This window comes from Podarcis raffonei, chromosome 2, assembly GCF_027172205.1.
Source record: "Podarcis raffonei isolate rPodRaf1 chromosome 2, rPodRaf1.pri, whole genome shotgun sequence".
Taxonomy (NCBI): Eukaryota; Metazoa; Chordata; class Lepidosauria; order Squamata; family Lacertidae; genus Podarcis; species Podarcis raffonei.
The window spans coordinates 77,328,010-77,349,800 of NC_070603.1; the positions used below are offsets into that span (position 1 = coordinate 77,328,010).

The 21,791-nt window shown below is 42.0% G+C and overlaps 1 protein-coding gene across 1 annotated transcript; it reads left to right on the forward strand.

Annotated features, from left to right (window-relative positions):
* The first annotated feature begins 731 nt into the window (after positions 1 to 731).
* On the forward strand, positions 732 to 21,201 carry NOL8 (nucleolar protein 8). The gene is made up of 17 exons (XM_053377626.1): positions 732 to 1,087; positions 2,533 to 2,728; positions 2,855 to 2,917; positions 3,959 to 4,037; positions 4,386 to 4,533; positions 4,739 to 4,807; positions 5,436 to 7,199; positions 9,313 to 9,432; positions 10,107 to 10,229; positions 11,079 to 11,163; positions 11,762 to 11,903; positions 14,750 to 14,833; positions 15,454 to 15,740; positions 16,627 to 16,750; positions 17,074 to 17,141; positions 19,004 to 19,086; positions 20,028 to 21,201. The coding sequence occupies exons 2-17, from the start codon at positions 2,590 to 2,592 to the stop codon at positions 20,079 to 20,081; spliced, it is 3,432 nt and encodes a 1,143-aa protein (XP_053233601.1). The 5' UTR covers positions 732 to 1,087; positions 2,533 to 2,589; the 3' UTR covers positions 20,082 to 21,201.
* Positions 21,202 to 21,791: the final 590 nt, after the last annotated feature.

Sequence of the window (21,791 nt, forward strand, 5' to 3'; positions counted from 1 at the left end):
AGCCCTCTTTTTCACACACCCCACTACCTTCCGTTTCTCCCTCTTGAGGAAGATCAGATAGTTCAGTCCAGAAGTCTGCCGAGTATACTTGTCCGGCTGGGAAACAGTGAGCTTGGATGGCACGTAGAGATAGGAAAAGTTTAGAGCGGTGCAGAGCTCTAAAACGGGAACACGCGCGCAGCATCTGCTTTGGGTTGTTGGGCGAGCATTGGAGGGAGCGGTTCAGGTGGCCGTTTGGTACCCAAGCTGTGTTTTGTATAGATTTTTCATTGATTCAGGTGGGAAAACGTCCACAACTACAAAAGGACAAAACGGGTAGCTTTCAGCGCCCCTCCATTACCAACCTTCCCCCCCTTTTTTTCTAAATCAAGAGCTACTTAACAAAGTGACTGCAGCGTATTCGAGCGTTCCTAACTCCGCGGACCAGAGACGATTAAGCCCCATTGAATTCATTGGGCTCCTGCCTCTGAGAAGACATAGTCAGAACTGCACTTAATAACCCTGGGCTATACATTTCAGAGCCATGGCAAGCGTATTTTCATGCTTACTCGCCTCTGCCACCCCAGGAAAAACAACACCGACTGCAGGGTCGTCAAGAAGAGCTCAGGCAGCGGTTCTCAACCTGTGGTTCCCCAGACGTTGTTGGACTACAACTCCCATCATCCCTGAGCTCTGGCCTTGCTAGCTAGGAGTGATGGGAGTTGTAGTTCAACAACATCTGGGGACCCACAGGTTGAGAAAGGCTGCTAGAGGGTGGCCATGTAAGCCTCTCTATCTGGCCGGGGTGAGAGGAAACAGGCAGACAGTCACGGTTCCCCTTTATCACAGCTACACGGGAGTCGTTTGCCGCAACCCAGCTTCCCAGGAATTTGTTTCCCTACTAATTATGTTGGGGAGAGTGGATGCAATGTGTTTAGATGCGGCGCGGAACGCGACGCTGTGGAGCGCGCGGCGGAAGTGGATCGAGGGGGAAAGGTGAGCGAGGAGCACTCCGCGGAGACCACGCTGTGAGTAGCGCTGGGTGGCGGCGGGGGGAGAGGGACTGTGACGTCCCAGTGCGGACCCCGAAGTTGCAGGTCCTCCGTAGGTGAGCCCTGAAGCCTCTTCCTTCTCAGTCGGCATTGTTCGTCCTGGGCGTGGGGGAAAGGCAGCGGATCTCTTTATATCCCCTTTTTTCACTGGTCTTGATTCCCACTCAGAGCCTGGTGGCTGTAGGGGAGGGAAAGTAGCGCAGGGAGAATCCTAGAATTGTGGAGTTGGTAGGGACCCCGAGGGTCATCTCTTACAACCCCCTGCAATGGAGGAATCTCAACTAAAGTATCCATGACAGGTGGTCATCCAAACTCTGCTTGAAAATCCCCAAGGAAGGAGAGTCCACCACTTTATGCGGGAGTCTGTTCCACTGCTGAACAGCTCTTACTGTCAGAAAGTTCTTCCTGATGTTTAGTTGGAATATCCTTTCTTCGATCCACTCGTCCGGTGCAAGAGAAAACAAGCTGTCTCCATGTGACAGCCCTTTAACCATAGCTGTCAACTTTTCCCTTTTCTTGTGAGGAATCCTATTCGGAATAAGGGAATTTCCCTTAAAAGGGGGGGGGGAACGTTGACAGCTATGCCTTTAAGTATTTGAAGGTGGCTATCATATCTCCTCTCAGTCTCATCAGGCAGAGGTGATGGGGTCACCTGCAGACTAGGCCTGAACTTTTTAGCCCTGTTGGTTTCAGCGAGTTTTACTTGAAAGTGTGTTTAAAAGTATGTACAGTACTGCAGTTTGAGTCTGATAAGCACATATGCAAAGGATTGCAGGAGAAGTAGGGTTTGGGTTGCAGTGGGGTTCAACATGCTAGAGGTTTTTTAAATTCTTAAGTGAAACAGTGACAGCTGTGTTGTGCTTCTCTTTTCCTTTAACCTGTGGTAAATGGATCAAAATAATAGAATGAGTTGTGTGTTACCCTTGTAAAACCAGAAGTGTATCCATTTGAGGGGAAGCCACTTCAAAGCAGGCTCAGTGGCTTGCAGTTGGAATTTTAAACTTCTAAGCCTTTGAGCTTCTTAAGCCCTTTGAGCACTGTTCAGTATGTGCCTGTATTTATCTTAATATTTTAATTTGCTTTAAAGTTTATACAGTGGTACCTCTGGTTACGTACTTAATTCTGAAGCAAAGTTCTTAACCCGAGGTACTATTTCTGGGTTAGCAGAGTCTGTAACCTGAAGCATATGTAACCTGAAGTGTATGTAACCCGAGGTACCACTGTACTTTGCTTTTCAAATTGTCAAGGCAAGCAGATAATACTTTCTCCAGCGGGAGTGTCCCATGAGTGGAGTTCAGCTCATGGGAACTCTGGATCCAACTCCTATTCTAACAACAACAACATCAATGAAAACAGAGTCCACAAACTGAACAAAACAGCATTGAAGGTGGTTTGCTTCCTATCCTTGGTCTGAATGTTCTCTCCTTAATTGATTTCATCTTAAAAACCCTTTTGATGACAAAATATACATTCCTAGTGTTAAACACCTGTTATTTTACAGAAAAGTTAAAACTGAAAAGACCCATGGTAGACCAGGACGTTTCGTAAATTTCTGAATATGGAGGAAGTGCCAGTTATAAAGAGACTATATGTTGGTGGACTTGGCCATACAATTTCTGAAACTGAACTGCAGGAAAGATTTGGCAAGTTTGGAAATGTGACAGAGACAGAAATTGTGACCCGGAAAGATGAAAAAGGTAATATGTTTAAACTCTTTAAAGTTTAAACTCTTTAAAGTCACAATTGATCTGCAATAACAACCCTTATGCTGCAGTTTTTAAATTGTGCCTTTTTGGAGTAAACATAATCTCATTCTTCAACAGGGAACCCTACAAAGACATTTGCCTATATCAACATCACCCTTTCAGAAAAAGAACTTAAAAAATGTAAGTACATGACCTATAGGTATATTTTTTGGCAGTGCAATGTTCTGTGTTTTAAGTATTTGCCAGATGCCAGAAGCAAAACTGGCTTATGACACTGAAATCTGTGGTGAGCAGAAGTGTTGAAATTCACAGCTATTTTAACTCTAACTTCTCTGTTCGCCTTTAATCAATGTGTTTTGCTTAGTCTTTTGGCAAACCACTTGTAAAAATGCAAGTACTTATGTGTATCCTTGTAATACTGATAAACTCTACTATCATCCCACAGATTAGAGTGCTTTGAAACAAACCTTTGAATAAAAACAATTACACATCTTAGTCATAGACACCTATCCTTTGTGGCATTTGTCTAGCCTTCTTATCATAGTTGCACTGAATTCCTTACTGATGTGTTCTCTTTCTATTAGTATCAGTCGCCAAGCATTCAAGTTTTTTCTCTGTCACCTGACTCCTCTAGAACTTCTCCAACCTTGACTATCAAGCTATCCTTCCATTCTTTCCCATCATTCAGGCCCAATAACCTTGCCAATGTGGCTGGATAGTGCTTCAACCTAGGTTCCTCAGTTCCCATATTTACCTTGTCTCTACTAGACCAGCCTGGGTCCCTCCTGATGTTCATGGACTTCAACTTCTACCAGCCCTAGCCAGTACAGGCAGTGGTCAGGGTTGATGGGAGTTGTGGTCCAACACATTTGGAGGGCTCCAGGTTGGGGGAGGCTGCACTAAAGCACATTGGCTCTTGCATGTTTCCTTGATCCATGGTACTTGAGATAAGTCCTGCCCTGGGCTCCTTTGGGAGGAAGGGTGGGATAGAAATGAAATAATGAAACAAATACTTTAAAACGAAGGTAGTGGGCCTTTGGCCCTCTCGATACTGATGGACCACACAATTGCTATCATCCCTATTGTTCAGGGTGGGTGGAGCTGATGTAAGTTGTAGTCCAACAATGCCTGCTTCCCCACCCCTGCTTTAGAAGTTGTTGAAGAGGCATGCTTAGCATACTGGATGAGTTAAGAATTCTGTTTCTATTTCTTTTCATAAAGGTGTATCTGCTTTAAATAAGACAAAATGGAAAGGTGGGACGCTACAAATAGAATTGGCCAAAGAGAGCTTTTTGCACAGGTAATATTTATTATTTTACAAATAGCTTTCAGTGAAAATGTTGGGTGAGGCATCAAATGATTTTCAGTAATCCTGCATTATATAAGTGAACCTTACTCTCACAACAGAAATGAATAATGCATTGAATATATATTGTTTTTCTTAGTGGATGCTGATTAATTGGTATTGGGGATGCATTGTAATGTAGAATGTGATCTTTCATTTGTGTGGAGGGAGGAATTTGCATGAACTGAAACTAGTAGGGCGTTTACAGTGTCTGTAAGTAGAAGCAACCATCTTGAAAGTTTACAAGATCTGTGTTCTCTTTTCTTTTAATCTGGAAAACTGTAATTGTATGCTACCATGTAGACTGGCACGAGAGCGTCAAGAGGCAAGTATAAAGAAGGAAAAGCCCGGCAAAAATGGCATGACAGATGTCTTAGAGTCTATGAAGAAATCTGGATTTACAGATTTTCACATGAAAGCAGTACCAGGAACAGAAGTACCAAATCACAAGGTATGGTGAATTCAATGGCAGACATAAAATTTGAATGCCTAGCTAGGGATAACCAACATGGTGCCCTCCAGATGTTCATGGACTACAACATCTGGAGGGCTTCCCCAAGCCTAGACAGCTGCTTACCATTTTATTTAAATGCTGCTTTGTAATTGTATTAATTTCCCCCCTAAAAAAAATGGTGTATTTTCTTTTTCTTTAATAGGACTGGGTTGTTGGCAAATTTGGCAGAGTTTTACCAATCCTCCATCTTAAAGGTCAACACAGAAGCAAGATATCCTTTCCTAAAGGCTGGGTACATCTTAAAGGGCCTTCTCGGTAGTGGCGCCCACCCTGTGGAATGCCCTCCCATCAGATGTGAAGGAAATAAGCAGCTATCCTATTTTTAAAAGACATCTGAAGACAGCCCTGTTTAGGGAAGTTTTTAATATTTAATGCTGTTTTGTTTTTAACACTTGATTGGGAGCCGCCCAGAGTGGGTGGGGAAACTCACCCAGATGGGTGGGGTATAAATAATAAATTATTATAATTATTATAAATGGAGGCAGGATATCATTACCCAGTTATTAACACTGTCTACAATGTGATAATCCAATTGTGCCATATATCTTCTTGCCTAGAGTAAAAGAAGCCAAACAAGAACAATCCATTGAAATATTTAATCCATAGTAATGGTAATGAATAGTTTTAAGAATGTGACAAACAGTTTTTATAAACATTTTCTGAACTAAGTTGGACAACATGTAGCATAGGTGCACGCTTTCTGATATGTTTGTTCCCCAGGCATTCTTAAATCATAATGACACATTAATAAGAATTTTCTTTCCTGCCAGATAGTGTTGCAAACCTATCTATAATTAGTGCAAGAGAGTGATTTGTTTTTCCTTAATTCAGGCAATTACACCATAAAATATGACCCCTCCAAATATTGTCACAATCTTAAAAAACTGGATCAAGACCTTACTGAGATGGTTCCTATTTCCAAGCTCACGTGGCATTTGGAGGAAGGCGATGACAGCATGAGCAAGAAACGGCAAGGGCACTTTCCTGCATATGAGCCACTTAAAAAGAAAATGAGAGTGCAGGATGGGGACAGTGTGAGCCGGACAGAATTGCATTCATATGGTCAGTTGTCATCAAAAACAGCAAGCATGGCCCCAGGCAAACTAGTTCAAAGCCGCACACCCAAGACCAAAAAGCAAAGTAAAGAGCACTCAGTGCATCAGAAGCTTGGAACTGCTTCAACACCTTGCAGGAATAGAACCCGTCTGTCTGAAAGTGATATTGATTCTGAAGAAGAAATTCGAGCCATAATAGAAAGGGAGAGAGAAGTGCGTCAAGATAATCCCGATACTGAACAGGAAGAGAATATGGAAGTTGTCAGAGAGGATTTCGAGCTGAAATATCACACTCATTGGTCCTTACAGGAAGCCCAAGATGCCAAGCAAGCGCCCACCGGGTGTAATGGAGTGCTGAGGACCACTGACAATCAGTCTGGTTATGATTCGGCCGACACTGATGAAATTATAGCTGTGACTAGAACACCAAATAATGAGAAGAAGGAAGCTCCAAAGGAATCTAAGGCAGTCACGCAGGGAAAGGATGACAAGCCTAAGATGCATGCTACAAATTCCGGATCTTCTGTCTCAAGTGGTTTAATATTGGATAAACCGAAAAGCGTGGGGAGAGTAAAGCCTAAGAAAGCATCCGATTCAAAGGCTGCTGCTCAACAGAACAGCATCCGTAATAAGTGCAAGGCTGGGGACAGTGAAAGTTCCGATTCATATCTTGACACAAGTGAGCCTGAAGGGGATGAAGATTACGAAACCATGATGCGGGGTTGTTACCGGCTAGATCTTACATTAGAAGAATTAGAAAGATTAGCCAGTGAAAATACCCAAACTATAGATAAAGATACTGCAATTAACCAAAATAACACTCCGTGCAAAAGTACTGAATTTCCAGTTAACAGTACCAGCAATATTGCAAAGAAATCCAAAGAGATCACCACCCGGAAAAAAGGCATTTCTCCTGAAGAGATAATTTCTGCCATTTTAGAAGGAGGAAGTTCTGATGAAGAGAATCCAAAGAGAAAGAAGTTGAATTTGAAAGTTCCGCCTTTCAGAGGAATAGGGTCATTAAGTCGAGAGCTGACTAAGGGTGAGTTGGGCACACAGGACAGTCAAGAAAACCAGACTTCTTCCGGCCTTGTTGGTCTGGAAGCTCCCAAAAGTGTTTCTCAGTGCTCCGGCTCTGCAAGCAAAAAACTTAACTGCAGATCGTTAAAAGAAAATAGCACGGACTCTCTCAGGGGAGCTTGTATTCTAAAATCAGGGGAAGATTCTGACTACAGTAAACTCAGTGCAAAAAGTAGCAAGGTGGAAAGCAGTGGTGTGAGTGTTCTGTCTGAAAGAAAGAACTCAAAAAATCTGAAATCTCTCTGCAAGGAAACAAAGATAGAGACGAGCATTAAAGGTTCCAGTTTTGCACACTGTAAGAACACGAGAAGTGAAGAGCCCATCCTGGATTCTGCCAAAGCTACAAGCACGTCTGATAAAAAGGAAAAACAGCTGCAGGATAATGAAAAAAGGTTGACTGCTCTACAGGCGAGGCAAAAAGAACGGGAACTGCAGAAGAAACTTATTCAGGGAGCGTTAACCAGTCTGGTAGTTTTTATGTTTATATTTTTATTATGATGGGAGAGATTATGATATTATTGGGGTGGAATTTGGGAAGGGGGGTAGTGGTTGAAAAAATGATTCCTGCAAGTGGTCATAAAACCTTGAATTTCACAATTTAATAATTATGCCTTAGAAAAACATAAAGAAATAAACATATTAGTAAATAATAATATGAAACAACATCTGCCAATACTAGGGAGCTGTCATTGAAAAAATTACATTAATGGTATTTGACACCGAGAAAGTTATCCCTGATAAACCGTAATCTTTCCCCTATATGTTGGAGAAGCTGTGGCATGGTCAGTAGGTATAAGTGTTTTGGAAACTAATATGCCAGGAGGTCAGTGAGATCACTGATCAATGGATACAGCCATCTCTGACTTGTTAATGATTTTGGATTGAAATTTAGATCATATTCATATAGAGCTGTTAAGTCATTTACTCATTTGTGTGAGCAGTGGTAGCTCGAAACTGGAAGACACTGCAGAATGTAAATATTGACCCATGGTATCAAAAGATTTGGTAGTGTGCTCTTTCAGATAAATTAACGCAAAAATTAAGGGCAATCAGCGGACAGAAAATAAAGGACCCATTTGAGAAAATACAGACAGAAAGTGTTTACTATCCAAGTGTAAGTGATAATTTCTCCCCCCCTCCCTTGTAAATACTGTACACACACTCTCAATTGTGAACCTTTTGAGATATTTCTTCATTTTGAAGCCTAGTAAAGAAAAACCCTGCAGAGAAAACCCTGTAAAGAAAAATATATATGAGAAAGGAAGTACCATATTGGCCTGAACATAAGCCTCACTTTTTTTCCAAATTCCAACCATGAAAAGTTAAAGTGTGGCTTAAATTCATGACCTTACAAATTACGCTTTTACGATGTCACTGCCAATTTGCTAGCTTGAGACTGTTCATTTGCCATTTACGTATATGAGTGCCTGCAGATTTGTAGCAATTGAATAGCGATTTGCGATTTTAGCCATTGTATGGTAACTTTTGCGGGCTTGCAAGATCAAAGGCTTAAATTGGCTCAGAGTTATAATTCTACCAACTGCAGCGATTTTAAGGGAGTGACTTATATTCAGGTATTCTCTCTCCCCCCCTTGCATTTTAAAGGTGGGGCTTATTTGTGGATGCGGCTTATATTCGGGCCAATACGGTATTCAGATTATCAGTATGTATAGTTGTTGAGCTGTCTTAAGCTTGTTAACTTACACACTGCATCTGTTTTGTTTCTTTATATTTATTCCTCTGTTAAATGTCACTGTGTTAGATTCTTTTGGAGGTCTAGGTGGATATCTAATCTGATAGCTCACCTGTCCCTGTTCCCAGTTGGTTCAACAGTGCTCACATTTTGCACCTCAGCGCCACTTCAGATTAAGTCCAGAGTCACCAGGTCCCACAGAGGACCTTAAGGTCCATGAATAATCATAGTTTAGAGGTCCCGGGCCCTAAGGAAGTCAGACTATCCTCCACCAGGGCCAGGGCCTTTTCAGTGATGTCTCTGACCTGGTGGAATGCTCTGTCCCAGGAGACTAGGGCCCTGCAGGATTTAACCTCCTTCCGTCGGGCCTGTAAGACGGAGCTCTTCCACCTGGCCTTTAATTTGAATTCAGCCTGATCTTTTATTTCCCTTCTCTTCCCTCCCCCTCCCCTTTTATGAAGATTACCTGCTCTGAGACCCCACAGCTAATTCTCCCCTGGCCTCCTCACTGGCCCAAGTAGGACTAATTCAGCCAGGTAGCCCTGGTGACTATCTATTGCTTATTGGATGGATTTTCCCCAAGCTGATTTTTGAACTTGGAATTTTATTGTTATTTATTTTTTTATACTGTATTTTATGCTGCTTCTGTGTTGCATTACAATTAAGTGTTTTAAATTTGTTGTTAGCCGCCCTACGCCTGGTTTTCTGAACCAGGAAGGGTGGGGTATAAATAAAAAATTATTATTATTATTATTATTACCACCACTCTGGTTGGCTCCATGTCCAACTGCTCTAGATATGTGCAAGTTTTTGTTTTGTTCCCCTGTTGAATATTTTGTGTACTGCTAATGTTTCATCTTCATAATTATTCACTCTCTGGTTTTGTAGGAAACTCAGTCAGCAAATAAACAGAAGCACATAGTATTTGATTCAGGGGATGAAGCTGAAAATAAAGATGAAGTACAAGAGAGCATGCAAGGAGGGTCTTCAGGACAGCTGCTGGGAAAAGTGAGAGGACTACAAAATTCAGCTGTATTCATAGCAATTGCTATAAAATTCTAAACATGCATTTTGAATGGCCGACTATGGAGAGAAAAATAAGCATACATGTGTCTGGGTTTTTTGTTTTTTTTTAGAAAAATGAATTCTTCCACTACTTTCACCCCCGTCCCAGACAAAATTTATTGAATTTTTCTGAGATACACATCTAGAGCAACAGCAATAAATTCTTAAGGATGATTAATGAGTACAGGTAACCTAGATACTGGACCCAAATAAACAGACATGGTAAAATGTCTGACACTTTCCACTATCCTGAGTAGGAATAGGCAAACTTTCTACAGCTTGCCTTGGAATAACTCAAATTACAGGAGTTTTTCAGGGGGACATCAGAAGAACATCAGTAAGTTTTCTGAATCAATCCAAGGGCTTGGAAGCCGAGGCTTTCTACCTGACTCTTTTAATAGAGTGTAATAGAGTGGCTTCCTCCATTCATTTGAATTGGAATGGGTAAAGGGTGGTAAGGGGCAAAATCTGAGTTGAGGAGGGCACACAATGGCTTATTTGCCATTGTAGTTTCTTCCCACTCACCCCTGGATAAACTAGTGGAACACTTGCTAAAGCTTTAGGAATTGTTTTTAGAATTAACTGATTAAGATCCTGTATTTGTTACTCTGCCCAAGGAATTTGCTACTAAAACCTCTGGAAAGTTGTTTGAGAGCAGTGATGATGAATCGGAAAGTGCAGATGAAGAAGATGACAGATTCAAAATCAAACCTCAGTTTGAGGGTAAAGCTGGAGAGAAGGTTAGTAAATCTACTTAATACATTTTTCTTTCAGCTTCCTCATATATTCCTATAACTGAACTTTATCCTAAGCATTTTCCGAAACTGTTCCAAAACGCGAATGTTTACAGATGGCTTCCAATCAGCCCTTTATAGGTATAAATATTGTTCTTTTCATGACTCTTTATCCTAAGAAATAGCAATATTTTCCTGACATTCTAATATGTCTCTGACAATAAATGGCATTTCTGTTCCTTCATGTCTGCTAATCTGCCTCATCTCTGCTGTAACAGGATGCTTATAAATGCTTCGTTTAGCTTGCACATAACACTAAGCCCAAACTTTTGGCTTAGCATGGGCAAGCAAACAGTGTGGTGCATGTTCAGAAAATCATTCCACTTCGTTCTTCCTCTGGTTCTGCTGCTGAGAGATAAGCTATGGATTGGTTTAGTGTTGCATGCAGACTCAGGCTTGCTTCAAATCTTAAGCTGATTTGTTCTTGCTTTACCACCAGTGGGTTTTTTTTTGGGGGGGGGGGGAGACAAACAACAAGCCCTGCTTTGGATGTAACACTAAGCCAAACTGCAGCTTAGTTCCCCATAGCGCAGCAGTAGTAGGTAAGAGGGAGAAGTGAAGCAACCACAGTTTTAAAAAATGTGCACCAGAGCACTTGCTTATTCATGCTACGTCATAATATGGCTTAGTGTTAATACAAGCCCATTGTGTGTGTGTGTGTGTGTGTGTGTGTGTGTTTGTGTACACAGAATAACAGCCATCATTATAACCACATAGCAATTATTGAAGGTAGAATGAATATCTGCCATAAACCAGGAAGAGGGAATACCAACTTTCTGTTTGCTATTGTTTCAGCTTATGCATTTACAGTCACGATTTGGAACAGATGAAAGATTTCGTATGGATGCTCGCTTCCTTGAAAGTGACAGTGAACAAGAAGGTTAGGTGCTTTCCTATTGATTGCTCTAGAGAAAAGTTCATTAAAACAATTTTATATGCTGTGACCTTGTTATATTTATTGTTCCTTCTTTACTATTGCTCACCTTAAATGCTTTAAAAGGCAATTAAAAAATACTGTGTCTGTGACCACATATGGGAAAAGGGAAAAGGAATATACTACAATTGTATAGGAATAGTCTTAACTCACTAACATTAACTCACTGCCACCTGCAATCCTTTGGAAATTTGCCATGTCTGACAGAATATCAATAGATCTACATCTACACATTTGGAAGAGGCAAGGCAATTTTTAAGGCTATCATAAGATCATGGATTGCCATGATGTAATAACAGTCTCTTGAGGCTGGGCAGTAACATTGGTTTGTCAGTGATTTGTTAATTCAGACAGCTAGGTTAAACTGGATTGCATGGCAGTTTCACACCATTTAATATAATACTATTTGGCAGCCCGCTGCATAGGTTCGGATGCTAAAAACAAACAAACCATGGTTTGGTGTGATGTTTGAATTCAACCAATATCATTTGGTGGTGCTGGCAATTAAGGCTCCTTTAATTGTTGTTACTTTTTCTCCACTTAGATGAACCAAAAGTGGAAATAGATGAAGAGGAGGAGCTCACTTTAGAAAAAAAGAGAAATCTTGACATCTTGAAAAATCTTCTGAATATTGGTGCAGAACTTTCGAAACCTCGCAAGCAGACAGCAAATGCCAAGAAATTCAAGTATGGGTATTTCTTTTATCAGATGAACTAAGGCTTGTTCTACACATACAGGAGAATGAAGTGTTGGGATGTACTACACCTTTTCACATTGCTGATGGTTCTCCCACATTAATAACTCCCTGAATGCAGAGGGCTATCACAGCAGACCAAGGCCTGAGTAGAACCTTTCAGCCTAAGATGGTTTTCTGTTTGTAGGAAGCTTTCTGTATAAGGAAGCGAAGTGAAAACACCCGTTTTCCCAGCTTAGAATAGAACTACTGCTTTCTGCTGCTAAAGAGTTGCTTTTTTCTTCCTATGGAATGTGATTTTAACATTAACTCACTAAAATAACACAAATTTCTCCTATTTGTTAATGTTTTGTAGCCATCTTTGAGGTTGGTTATTATTATTAATTTTATCATTTGTTATATACAATAAAAAGTCTTGAAGTGACTAAGCAAGATAAAATGCTACACATAAAAGCAATTTTTAAAAAAATTTGAAACAATGAATACAAAATGTATAAAATGCTCATCCAGCAACAAATTAACAAGTCTTACCCACCTCACTAAAGGATGATCATAGAAGGTAATTAACTCAAGGCCTGAGCAAACAAAAATGTCTTATCCTGGCATCTAAAGGCTGACAATCTCATGCCTTTTTAAGTGATACAATTTTCTGTGTACCATTATGCATTACAGAAATAGTAGAATAGCAGGAGTTCACAGTCATTGCAACAGAGCTTCTAAATAGCTGTATCTAAGAACACTATTACCGTATTTTTCGCACTATAGGATGCACCGGACAATAGGACGCACCTTGTTTTAGAGGGGGGAGAACAAGAAAAAAAAAATCTCTCCCTCTCTGCCCAGCGCCCCTTCAGCAAAGCGGCAGGAGGCACTGCACGGAGAGGGGGAGAATTTCCGCCCTCTTGTTTCCCCCCTCTAAAACAAGGTGCCGTTTAAGGTGTGTTCAGACGCCTTCAGGCGGCTCCCTTGGAAGCCTGGAGAGCGAGAGGGGTCGGTGCACACCGACCCCTCTCGCTCTCCAGGCTTCAGGTTCCTTTCGACCTGCTCTTTGGGGCTGGCGGGGGGAAGCCCACCACCAGCCCCAAAGAGCAGGTCGGGGAGCAGCGGAAAGGTGCGCGGCTAAAGAGGCTCCTGCCATAGCCGCATGTCACCTCTCCAGCCGGGAGAGGGTCGAGGGGGGCTTCTTTAGCCCCGTGCGCGCTCTCCCGGCTGGAGAGGTGGCGCGCGGCTATAGAGGCTCCTGCCATAGCTGCGTGTCACCTCTCCAGCCGGGAGAGAGTCGCAGGGGGCTTCTTTAGCCCCGCGCGCGCTCTCCCGGCTGGAGAGATGGCGCGCGGCTCAAGAGGCTGCTGCAATAGCTGCGTGTCACCTCTCCAGCTGAGAGAGGGTAAGCGGGGCTTCCTTAGCCCACGCGTGCTCTCCCAGCTGGAGAGGTGGCGCGCGGCTATAGAGGCTGCTGCAATAGCTGCGTTTCACCTCTCCAGCCGGGAGAGGGTCGCGGGGGGCTTCTTTAGCCCCGCGCGCGCTCTCCCAGCTGGAGAGATGGCGCGCGGCTAAAGATGCTGCTGCAATAGCTGCGGGTCACCTCTCCAGCTGGGAGAGGGTAAGCGGGGCTTCTTTAGCCCCGAGCGTGCTCTCCCAGCTGGAGAGGTCACACGCGGCTATAGAGGCTCCTGCCATAGCCGCGCATCACCTCTCCAGCCTGCAGAGGGTCGCGGGGCTATGCTGTCTTCGCTCCATAGGATGCACACACATTCCCCCTTCATTTTTGAAGGGGAAAAAGTGCGTCCTATGGTGTGAAAAATACGGTACTTTTATGAAGGTTAAAAGTTCATATCATGTTTGTTTCAGGAATATAGGCTAAAAGTCTGCTTGTATTCCACTTGGTTGCAAACTGGTGCCAAATCCCTTTGGATTGGAGCAATCAAATCAAGAATTGGGGTTGAAGGGAAATAGAAAGAAGGAGAGTGATCAGAAGCAAGTTAGGAAGGGGGCAGGAAGAAGGAATGTTGGGAGTCAAAAGAATAAGAAAATGAAGGAGGTCAGAAATACAGGAACAAATAACAGAAGGAAACAATGAAAAGTGAAAACAAGCCCCAAGTGTTCAAAGAGGTCTGCAAAAGAAGGGGAAGAGAATATATATAAAGGTGGAACTCACACAAGCACACCTGTACCTTTTCCTCTCACACATTTTCCAAAGAGTCACTAGATATTTTTGGAGAATTCAGGTCAGTCTCCACAGCTCTGTGGGCACTTGCTCTAGGAGAGAGAGAACCTGCAGATAGACAGGCCTTTGATACACCAGACTGAGGCCTCAGAATTCTTCATATAGTCAAAGTCCATTTTGGCATCTTCAGCCAAAATTACATCATAAATCATAGCATGAAAAATATCCTGAGGTGACATTACGGGGAAGATAAATAAGTCAACATCAAACCATTACAGCCTTGTGTTTAGCCTTCGGCTGGTCTTCGAAAAACAGCTAAATGATGGTCTGAAGGATTCCTCTCCCCCCACCCCCACCCCGTATAGGATCATAGATTTATGCAAGTGTACTTTTAGAAAAGGAAGGAGACATACTTTAGTCCTAAGTGAATGTCCCAAGTATACTATGCAGGACTCTCAAGCAGTGCATGTAAGAGCATATTTTGGCATATATCCAATTCATCTCTGCTAGAACTGCCATAGATCGTTGTACAGTAAAACAAGCAAGATCTAGTTTTAGCAACAAAAACGTTTATAAATAAATATTTTCATAGAATGGAATCTTGGCGCCATTGGAGGAATTTTAAACTTTGCTCATGACATCTTGATTTACTTAGTCGTTTTCTTTTATAGAGATATGAACACCCTGCGCTATGACCCTACAAGGGAAGACCATGCTGTATTTGAAAGGAAGCCAGAAAACACTGAGAAAGAAAGGTAATTTATTCCACCAACTGCTCATTGCTAGGAATCTGTTTGTCTTTCACTTAGCACCTAAGGCTTTCCTTCTCAACACTTTAAATCCTATGCTATAGGAACCTCATGAGCTTTGTTCTCTTTGCTTTATTATATGAGTAATTGGAACGGGAGAAATGGACTCGCCTAACTTTACAGAAGGCGCAGGATAGACTAGCTGTGATTTCAGAGCTGTTGCTTGCTAGTGAACTAGGCCTTACAGAAACATCAGACTCCTGTTTTAGATATTTGAGAGTGACAGTGATATATATATATATATATATATATATATATATATATATATATATATATATAAAAACCAAGACTGGCCAGCCATCAAATGTTGAAATGGAGCAATGTGTTGCTTCTAAAGATGACTTATGTCAAGTCCCTTGCTATATGAAAACACAGCCAAAGTAAGTGAAGCAAGAGTACCAGACTGAGGGCTTTTGCACACTGCACGTTCCAAAGTAAATGGGTTGAGAAAAATGCTACATTCCTATTTACTCCGCCGTAGGCTCTTGGCAATATATAAATCACCTGTGTATTATTAATCTGTAAAGTATGAGACACTAAAATGCGCTCACACTTAATTCCTATAGTAAAGCTAAAAGGAAGAAGCAGAAGGAGGAAGCTCAGAAACTGCCTGAGGTGTCTAAAGAAATATTTTATGATGTCGCTGTGGATTTGAAAGAGATACTTGGATCTACAAAGTGTGATGAGAAAACAGAACAAATACCTTGGGATAAACATGAGGATGTGGAAGAAGCAACTCCAGCTGAGGCAGAGACATTAGGATTCAGCACTGGAACCAACAGAGAGGAGGAAACCAGCGGTTTCAAATTTTCCTTTTTTGGTGCTGAAGAGGAGAGGCCGCCAGTGAAAGAAGGTACCAGTGCCTGTTCTAAGGCTGCAACTTCAGCATGCAAGCAGTGTTACTTAGCTCATTTTCATGGCCTCATAACTTTTGAGAGCTGACAACCATGGAGCACTTCATCGAAGGCAGGCACCCCCAAACTCAGCCCTCCAGCTGTTTCGGGACTACAGTTCCCATCATCCTTGACCACTGTTCCTGTTAGCTAGGGATGATGGGAGTTGGAGCCCCAAAACAGCTGGAGGGCCGAGTTTGGGGATGCCTGATCCAAGGCTTCCATTTATGGCGGCTTAGGGATTTGAGCTCATTCCAAACACCGTGACTCATCTTTTTGATGGGGATGAATCATTAGGAGCTTATTACACCAGTATTGCAGCATTTGCTTGAGCTACCTGTTTCTTTCTAGGCATAAGGCAAGGAGCTAGTGATTACCTCTAGAGCCCTTAGCTGTCTGAGCATAGCATAGCCAAGAGACTGTACCCATCCCTGTGTTCCATTGTGGGTCATTCCACGCCAAATTGCCTTGTGCCATGTGCTCTCACAACTCAGATTTTCTTTAAAAAAAATTATGTGTAGATACCTATGAGATACCCTCAAATTAATTTCTAAAGTTTTTTTGGTCCAAAATTGGATTGTTGGGTACCCTTAATCTATGGGGTGATACACTCTTAAGTCCACTAAAATACATCCATAGAGAGTAAGATAGCTTCTGCTGCTCACAGTCCCATATGTGTATTTGCAACTCTCGTGTTGGTCAGCATTCTGAGCGTGACTCCTCTGCATATTGCAGGGAAAGGGTGGGATAGCTTGGGAATTTCTTTGAGGTGGAAGTTTCTATGTTGGACTGCTTTCTTCATAAGCTGCCATCCTCTATTCTTTTTTGTGTCTGTCTGTTTTGCAGAACCCTATGTAATTGAAACCATAAAAGCTTCAAGGGTTGCATGGCAAGAGGATCCACGTTTTCAGGACAGTAGTTCAGAAGATGATGAGACAGAAGAAGTTGAAAGAGAAGATGTCGAAGAAATGTAGGTGGTCCTTACAAATGATATTTATTGAGAATCCCTAAAGCAGTTGGCTATATAGGCCCCAAATATCAGACATTCCCTAAACCACTCACAGCCAAGCTTCTCAACCCCTGTCTAAACTGTGGTGGTTTGCCCCTTCCATCACATCCCTTTGTGCCATATGCAGACCCTTCTTGAAACATCTCAATGTTCAGGAAAGGAGGGCAGGGCAAGGTTTAAAAATGTTGCATGTTGCTTTTAAGAATGTATCCTTGCTCCTCAAGTTGAATGTACTATTCATGTGTTCCTTTTGGGGACTAATAAGGTTCTTGTTCATTTTTTAGGTCTCCAGCTCTGCCACAGTCTAATAATAGATTTTTCTTCTTCTCCCGAGACGACGATAGATTAAAAGGTAGGTACAAAGGAAAAGGGAAACAGACTGGTAACAAATACATGCTTAGCTGTCAGGTTTTTTCCCCTTAGACCCTTTACTGAACCAAATAAAGAATTGGAAACAAGAAACTTCATGGTTGGCATGCAGGCCTGTTTTCCACAGCCTTGAGTCTATTTAACAATCTGAAGTTCCCGAGGACTCATATTTTCTCTTTAACTTGGAATTGGTGCCCATTGTGTCAGGGTAGATGTTAAAGTGTTAGGCCATAAATATCAAGATCGTCTTTGCTAATACTGTCTGAGATCCTCCTTTGGGTTGTCACTTGCATACCCAAAAAGTTTCTCTTTCCTGTTTTCTGTTCATTAAGGTTCATATTTATTATGATGTCATCTTCCTTTCTGCTGCCCATATTTTGAACTTTATTTCAAGATAAAGCGTCATGTTATTGTGTATGAACAGGAAAAAGGGCAGGGGGGCAGAATTGGGGGTTCAGCAGCAGGTGCACCCTCAATACAGTCAACTGAGGAGGAGATGCAACTCAAGTTTTTAATATATCTTTTTAATTTTTTTCAGTGGAGCAGCCTGTGAGCCTTTACCTTACACTGTGAATGGTCAGGCTTTGAGAATTAGACCCATTGTGCTCACAATGGCAAGTGTGAGGAGGGACCAGCCCTCCTCCCATATCTGAAGTTGTAGAAGTGAGCAGGGATGCCTGCCACTTCAGAATTGGGAGGGAGGCTGGAAGTGATGTGGTAGAACCTGCAGGAGCATCATAGACACACCAGGCCAAACCAGCACCTCTTGCCAAAGGCAGCCTTTCCTACAATGGAACAAGAAAGGCTGGCAGGTGGGGCATGCTTAGATGGCACTGGGCCAAGTAGTAGCCAAGCTAGCACACTCCCATCAGTGCCAGTCTTTCCCCTGGGAAAGGTTGAGGGTGGGTTTGACACCATTGATGGAAGGGAGCCAGTGCCTTTCCCTCAGGAACAGCCAGCAAGAGAGTGTAGCGACCACCGTCTGAACTCATGCATGGCCCCTTCAAACAGCTGCTCCCAACACACCTTGCTCCCATCAGTCCTTCCCTTGGAAAAGGCTTGCCTTAGATGCTGCTGTGGGAAGGTACTCAGAGAAGGCCTGGAAGAAAAAGAGGAGCTATTGGAGGCAGGGGTGGTGAAGAGCGTTTCGGGCAGCTGGATAGTTCAGTAACCAGCAAAACTACCGTAAAATTATAGACCTCTAAAAACATAGATTGTTCTGTCATGCTTTCCATGCACATGGTTTTCCTTGTTTATGCTCTTCTAAACTTATGTTTTTAAAGCTGCCTTTCACATGCCTGTCAAAGAACATTAAAATATATGTTAGTTGGCAGTGAAAGTTAGCTTGATTAGCACTGAACTCATAAGTTGTGATTTTAAAACAATATGCTTTAGCTTGGGCAGGAGTTGCCATTCCCCCTTCCCCAGACAATACTTACAGGATTGTGTTAGATTGCGATCTCTCCTCCCTGGTGTTTTTAGTATGTTTTGTTGCTGACAACATGGTTTTTAAAGAACAAATGCAGTTTTGGGAACGCCATATGACTGAGAACAGCATGTGATTTCTCGGGCTGTGGACAGCACAGATAACCTTTTGTCCTTTACAAGTATATAATTCATGCTTAACGTAGCAGGCAGTGGAGTGGGAGGGGGAAAATAGGCCACAAGCAGCATGTGAGTTAGTAAACACTATCATGGCTTCAGCTGTCAAAGCCATCAAGCATTTCATCTCAGGCAGGAGTTGCGATCACTGTCTCACAGTGATAACTTCCTCCCTTCGTACGCCTGCTGAATGCAAGATCATTTAAAAGAAAATACTGGAGTTCTTCTTTGTGCCTTTTGTAGAGGGTCCAAAGCTGTTCTGTAAATCTTCTAACCTTGATGAAGACAGAGATGATTGGGAAAGTCGGCGCCAGACATTACTTGAGGTATGTTGACTGAAGAGATTATTGGTCTGATTTAGAGATACTTGTGGAAATAACAAGACTCCTGGACCCATTTTTGTAAAGTTATTTTCACAAGCTTGGTCATGCAGTTCACGTTAACTGTACTCAACTAAAATATGCAGTTGAACTATGACCAATTCATTCAGGGGCAGGAAACCTGTCCCTGTTGTTGGTGGCAATCACCTATCAGTCCCAAACAACATAACTAATGGGCAGGGATTATGAGAGTTGTAGTGTGCTAATACTCGGAGGGCTGTAGGTTTCCCAGCCATGCCCTACTTCATTGTATATCTGTACTATATTCATGGTTATTATAATTAAAAGGGATGGTGGGTTCAATCTAATGATTTGTGCAAGCAGAGAAGGAAGTTCCTCTCCCTCTCCCTCTCCCTCTCCCTCTCCCTTTCCCTCTCCTCTCCCCCACCCCAAAATGTGCTACAGATATTTGGGGGAACCCATGGAGTAGATTTGAGAGGGCGGCAGTGCAGGGGCAAGCAAGGTGAGGAACGGGAGGCGAAGTTCAGTTGCACAAGAAGGGCAGGGCTTCAGACCAAGATTGAGGGCTAGTGGAAAGGGTTTCAGGGGCAAACTAGGTCCCCTAGGCTCCAGATCCACCTTGCCAGGTCCTTGGCCACTGCTGCACCAATATACATCTGTCAGAATAATCATGGTCACAAAACCCTTCTAGAACCCCTCATTACAATGGATCCAGAAAGCTATCTTAGTGCAGTTTAAACAGAGGTGCTGAAATAGCTGTGGTGGATGCCTATCCTAATTTAACCAGGGACAGAATAAACTTGCATAATCCCTACTAATACTTTACAAACAGTTGTCTCTCCCTGTCTGTTATGGAGCAGGCTAGCTGGTGAAACTGACAGTATTTAAAATGTTAACTTAGAATAACAAACTCGAAATATTTTCAGGATTGTCGGAAGAAACATAAAGATGCAAGAAGAAAAGTTAAAGCAAAACACTGAATACAGCGGCCCTGTGAAACAACAGTGATGCAGAAAACACTGGGCGTTCAAAACAGGGATAATGGAAGACGTCTCAAGAAATGCTTCTGCGAGTTATTTGAAAATTGGTGCTCAACACAAAGTGCCGTGAAATCTGGGCCTTGCACAGGTTGGGCATCTTTATGAAAAGCAGGTTTCTGGTTTGAGAAAAGCCATAAGCTGTAGGCAGATCTCATTTAATTTGCCTGCATTCATTTACTTTACCTGGTTGCAATAATAAATTAAAGTAATCCAGAATAAAATGTCAACTGGGTGGAGTCCATCCAGATCTACTGTGCCTACCACCATTCTTTTGGATGTAAGACACTGTGCCACAGATACTTGGAAGCGGAGGTTTTTATTATATCATACATAGCAGAGGGTTGAACTAGATGACCCTCGGGTTCCTTCCAACTCTACAATTCTATGAAAGTAACATTTGGGAGCAGTTCATAGAGCAGATATATGTCAGTGTAAATTGATACACCTTCCTAAAACATGTAAGTGTAAGAAATCGGCTAAGGAGCAAATGCACAAAGGTCTTAAACCTCTGCAATGTTAGATATTACATTTAAAGTGCAAGTGCAATTAAATTGGTGGAGAAGAATAGGACAAAGGTATTCAATTCAAATTGTAATGGAGCATGTGCTGTTTTCTGATGTGTTCAACATGCCTCAGAGCGGGACAAATGACAAAAAACAAACTGCAATTCCATTACTTTACAGGGAGTGAGCCCCCCCCCCCCAAAAAAAAACTTGGTGTGACTTCCTTGGGATAAAGTTAAACATATTTAGGATTGGCCTAATATATTGCAGTCAAAAACTATTTAAATGTGAGCATTGTTATTGATGGTTGTGGGGGGTTGATCACATTTTTAGGCTGAAATCAGTTTCATTGTGTTGGATAAGCAGCTCCCAACCGAAAATAATGCTAAATTCTTTGCTGTCTTGCCACATTGGCTGTTTTTACATAACCAGACTTCTATTTTCTGCTGTAAAATAAAACTGTAAATTATTATTTTTTCAAAGTGAAAATTGTATCAGTAACATCAAATATGTAAATAATTCTATTTCTAAATAATACAAATTGATAATTTAAAGCATGTGCCTATAATTAGTCATCTCATTGGATTTGTGTGGATGTGCTGTTTTGAGTAATGAACCACCCTGCACTGGAGTTTTCTTTCCCCTGAACATTCATCCCTGGCAAAATTATCATCATCATCATCATCATCATCATCATTTTATTTGCATGCCGCCTTCCCATAGTTAATCCAATGCTCAAGACGGTTGACAACATGACAAGATTTACACAATTACCAGCATAACAAAAGTCATAAGCAATAAATAAAACACATCCAAAAGTACACAACCCAATGGAAAACAATTTCCACATAAATCATAAAATCTAAAACTAAGAATACAGCATTAATATCAATCAGTTTAAAATGACATACATAAAAAATAAAAGCAATTTAAAAACAAATATTAAACAAATATTAAAATGCTATGGCAGAAGGAGGTGCACAGTATGGAAGATAGCAAATGCTGTTTGCGTTTAAACCAGGTGTGTCCTTGCTTACATGCAATACTAGTGTGATTTTTCATGTGGTTGAATGCTTTCAGTGTTAAAAAAGGGTAGCTGCTCAGTCATTAAGGAGATGGCATCGGAGCTAAACATTTGAAGATGACA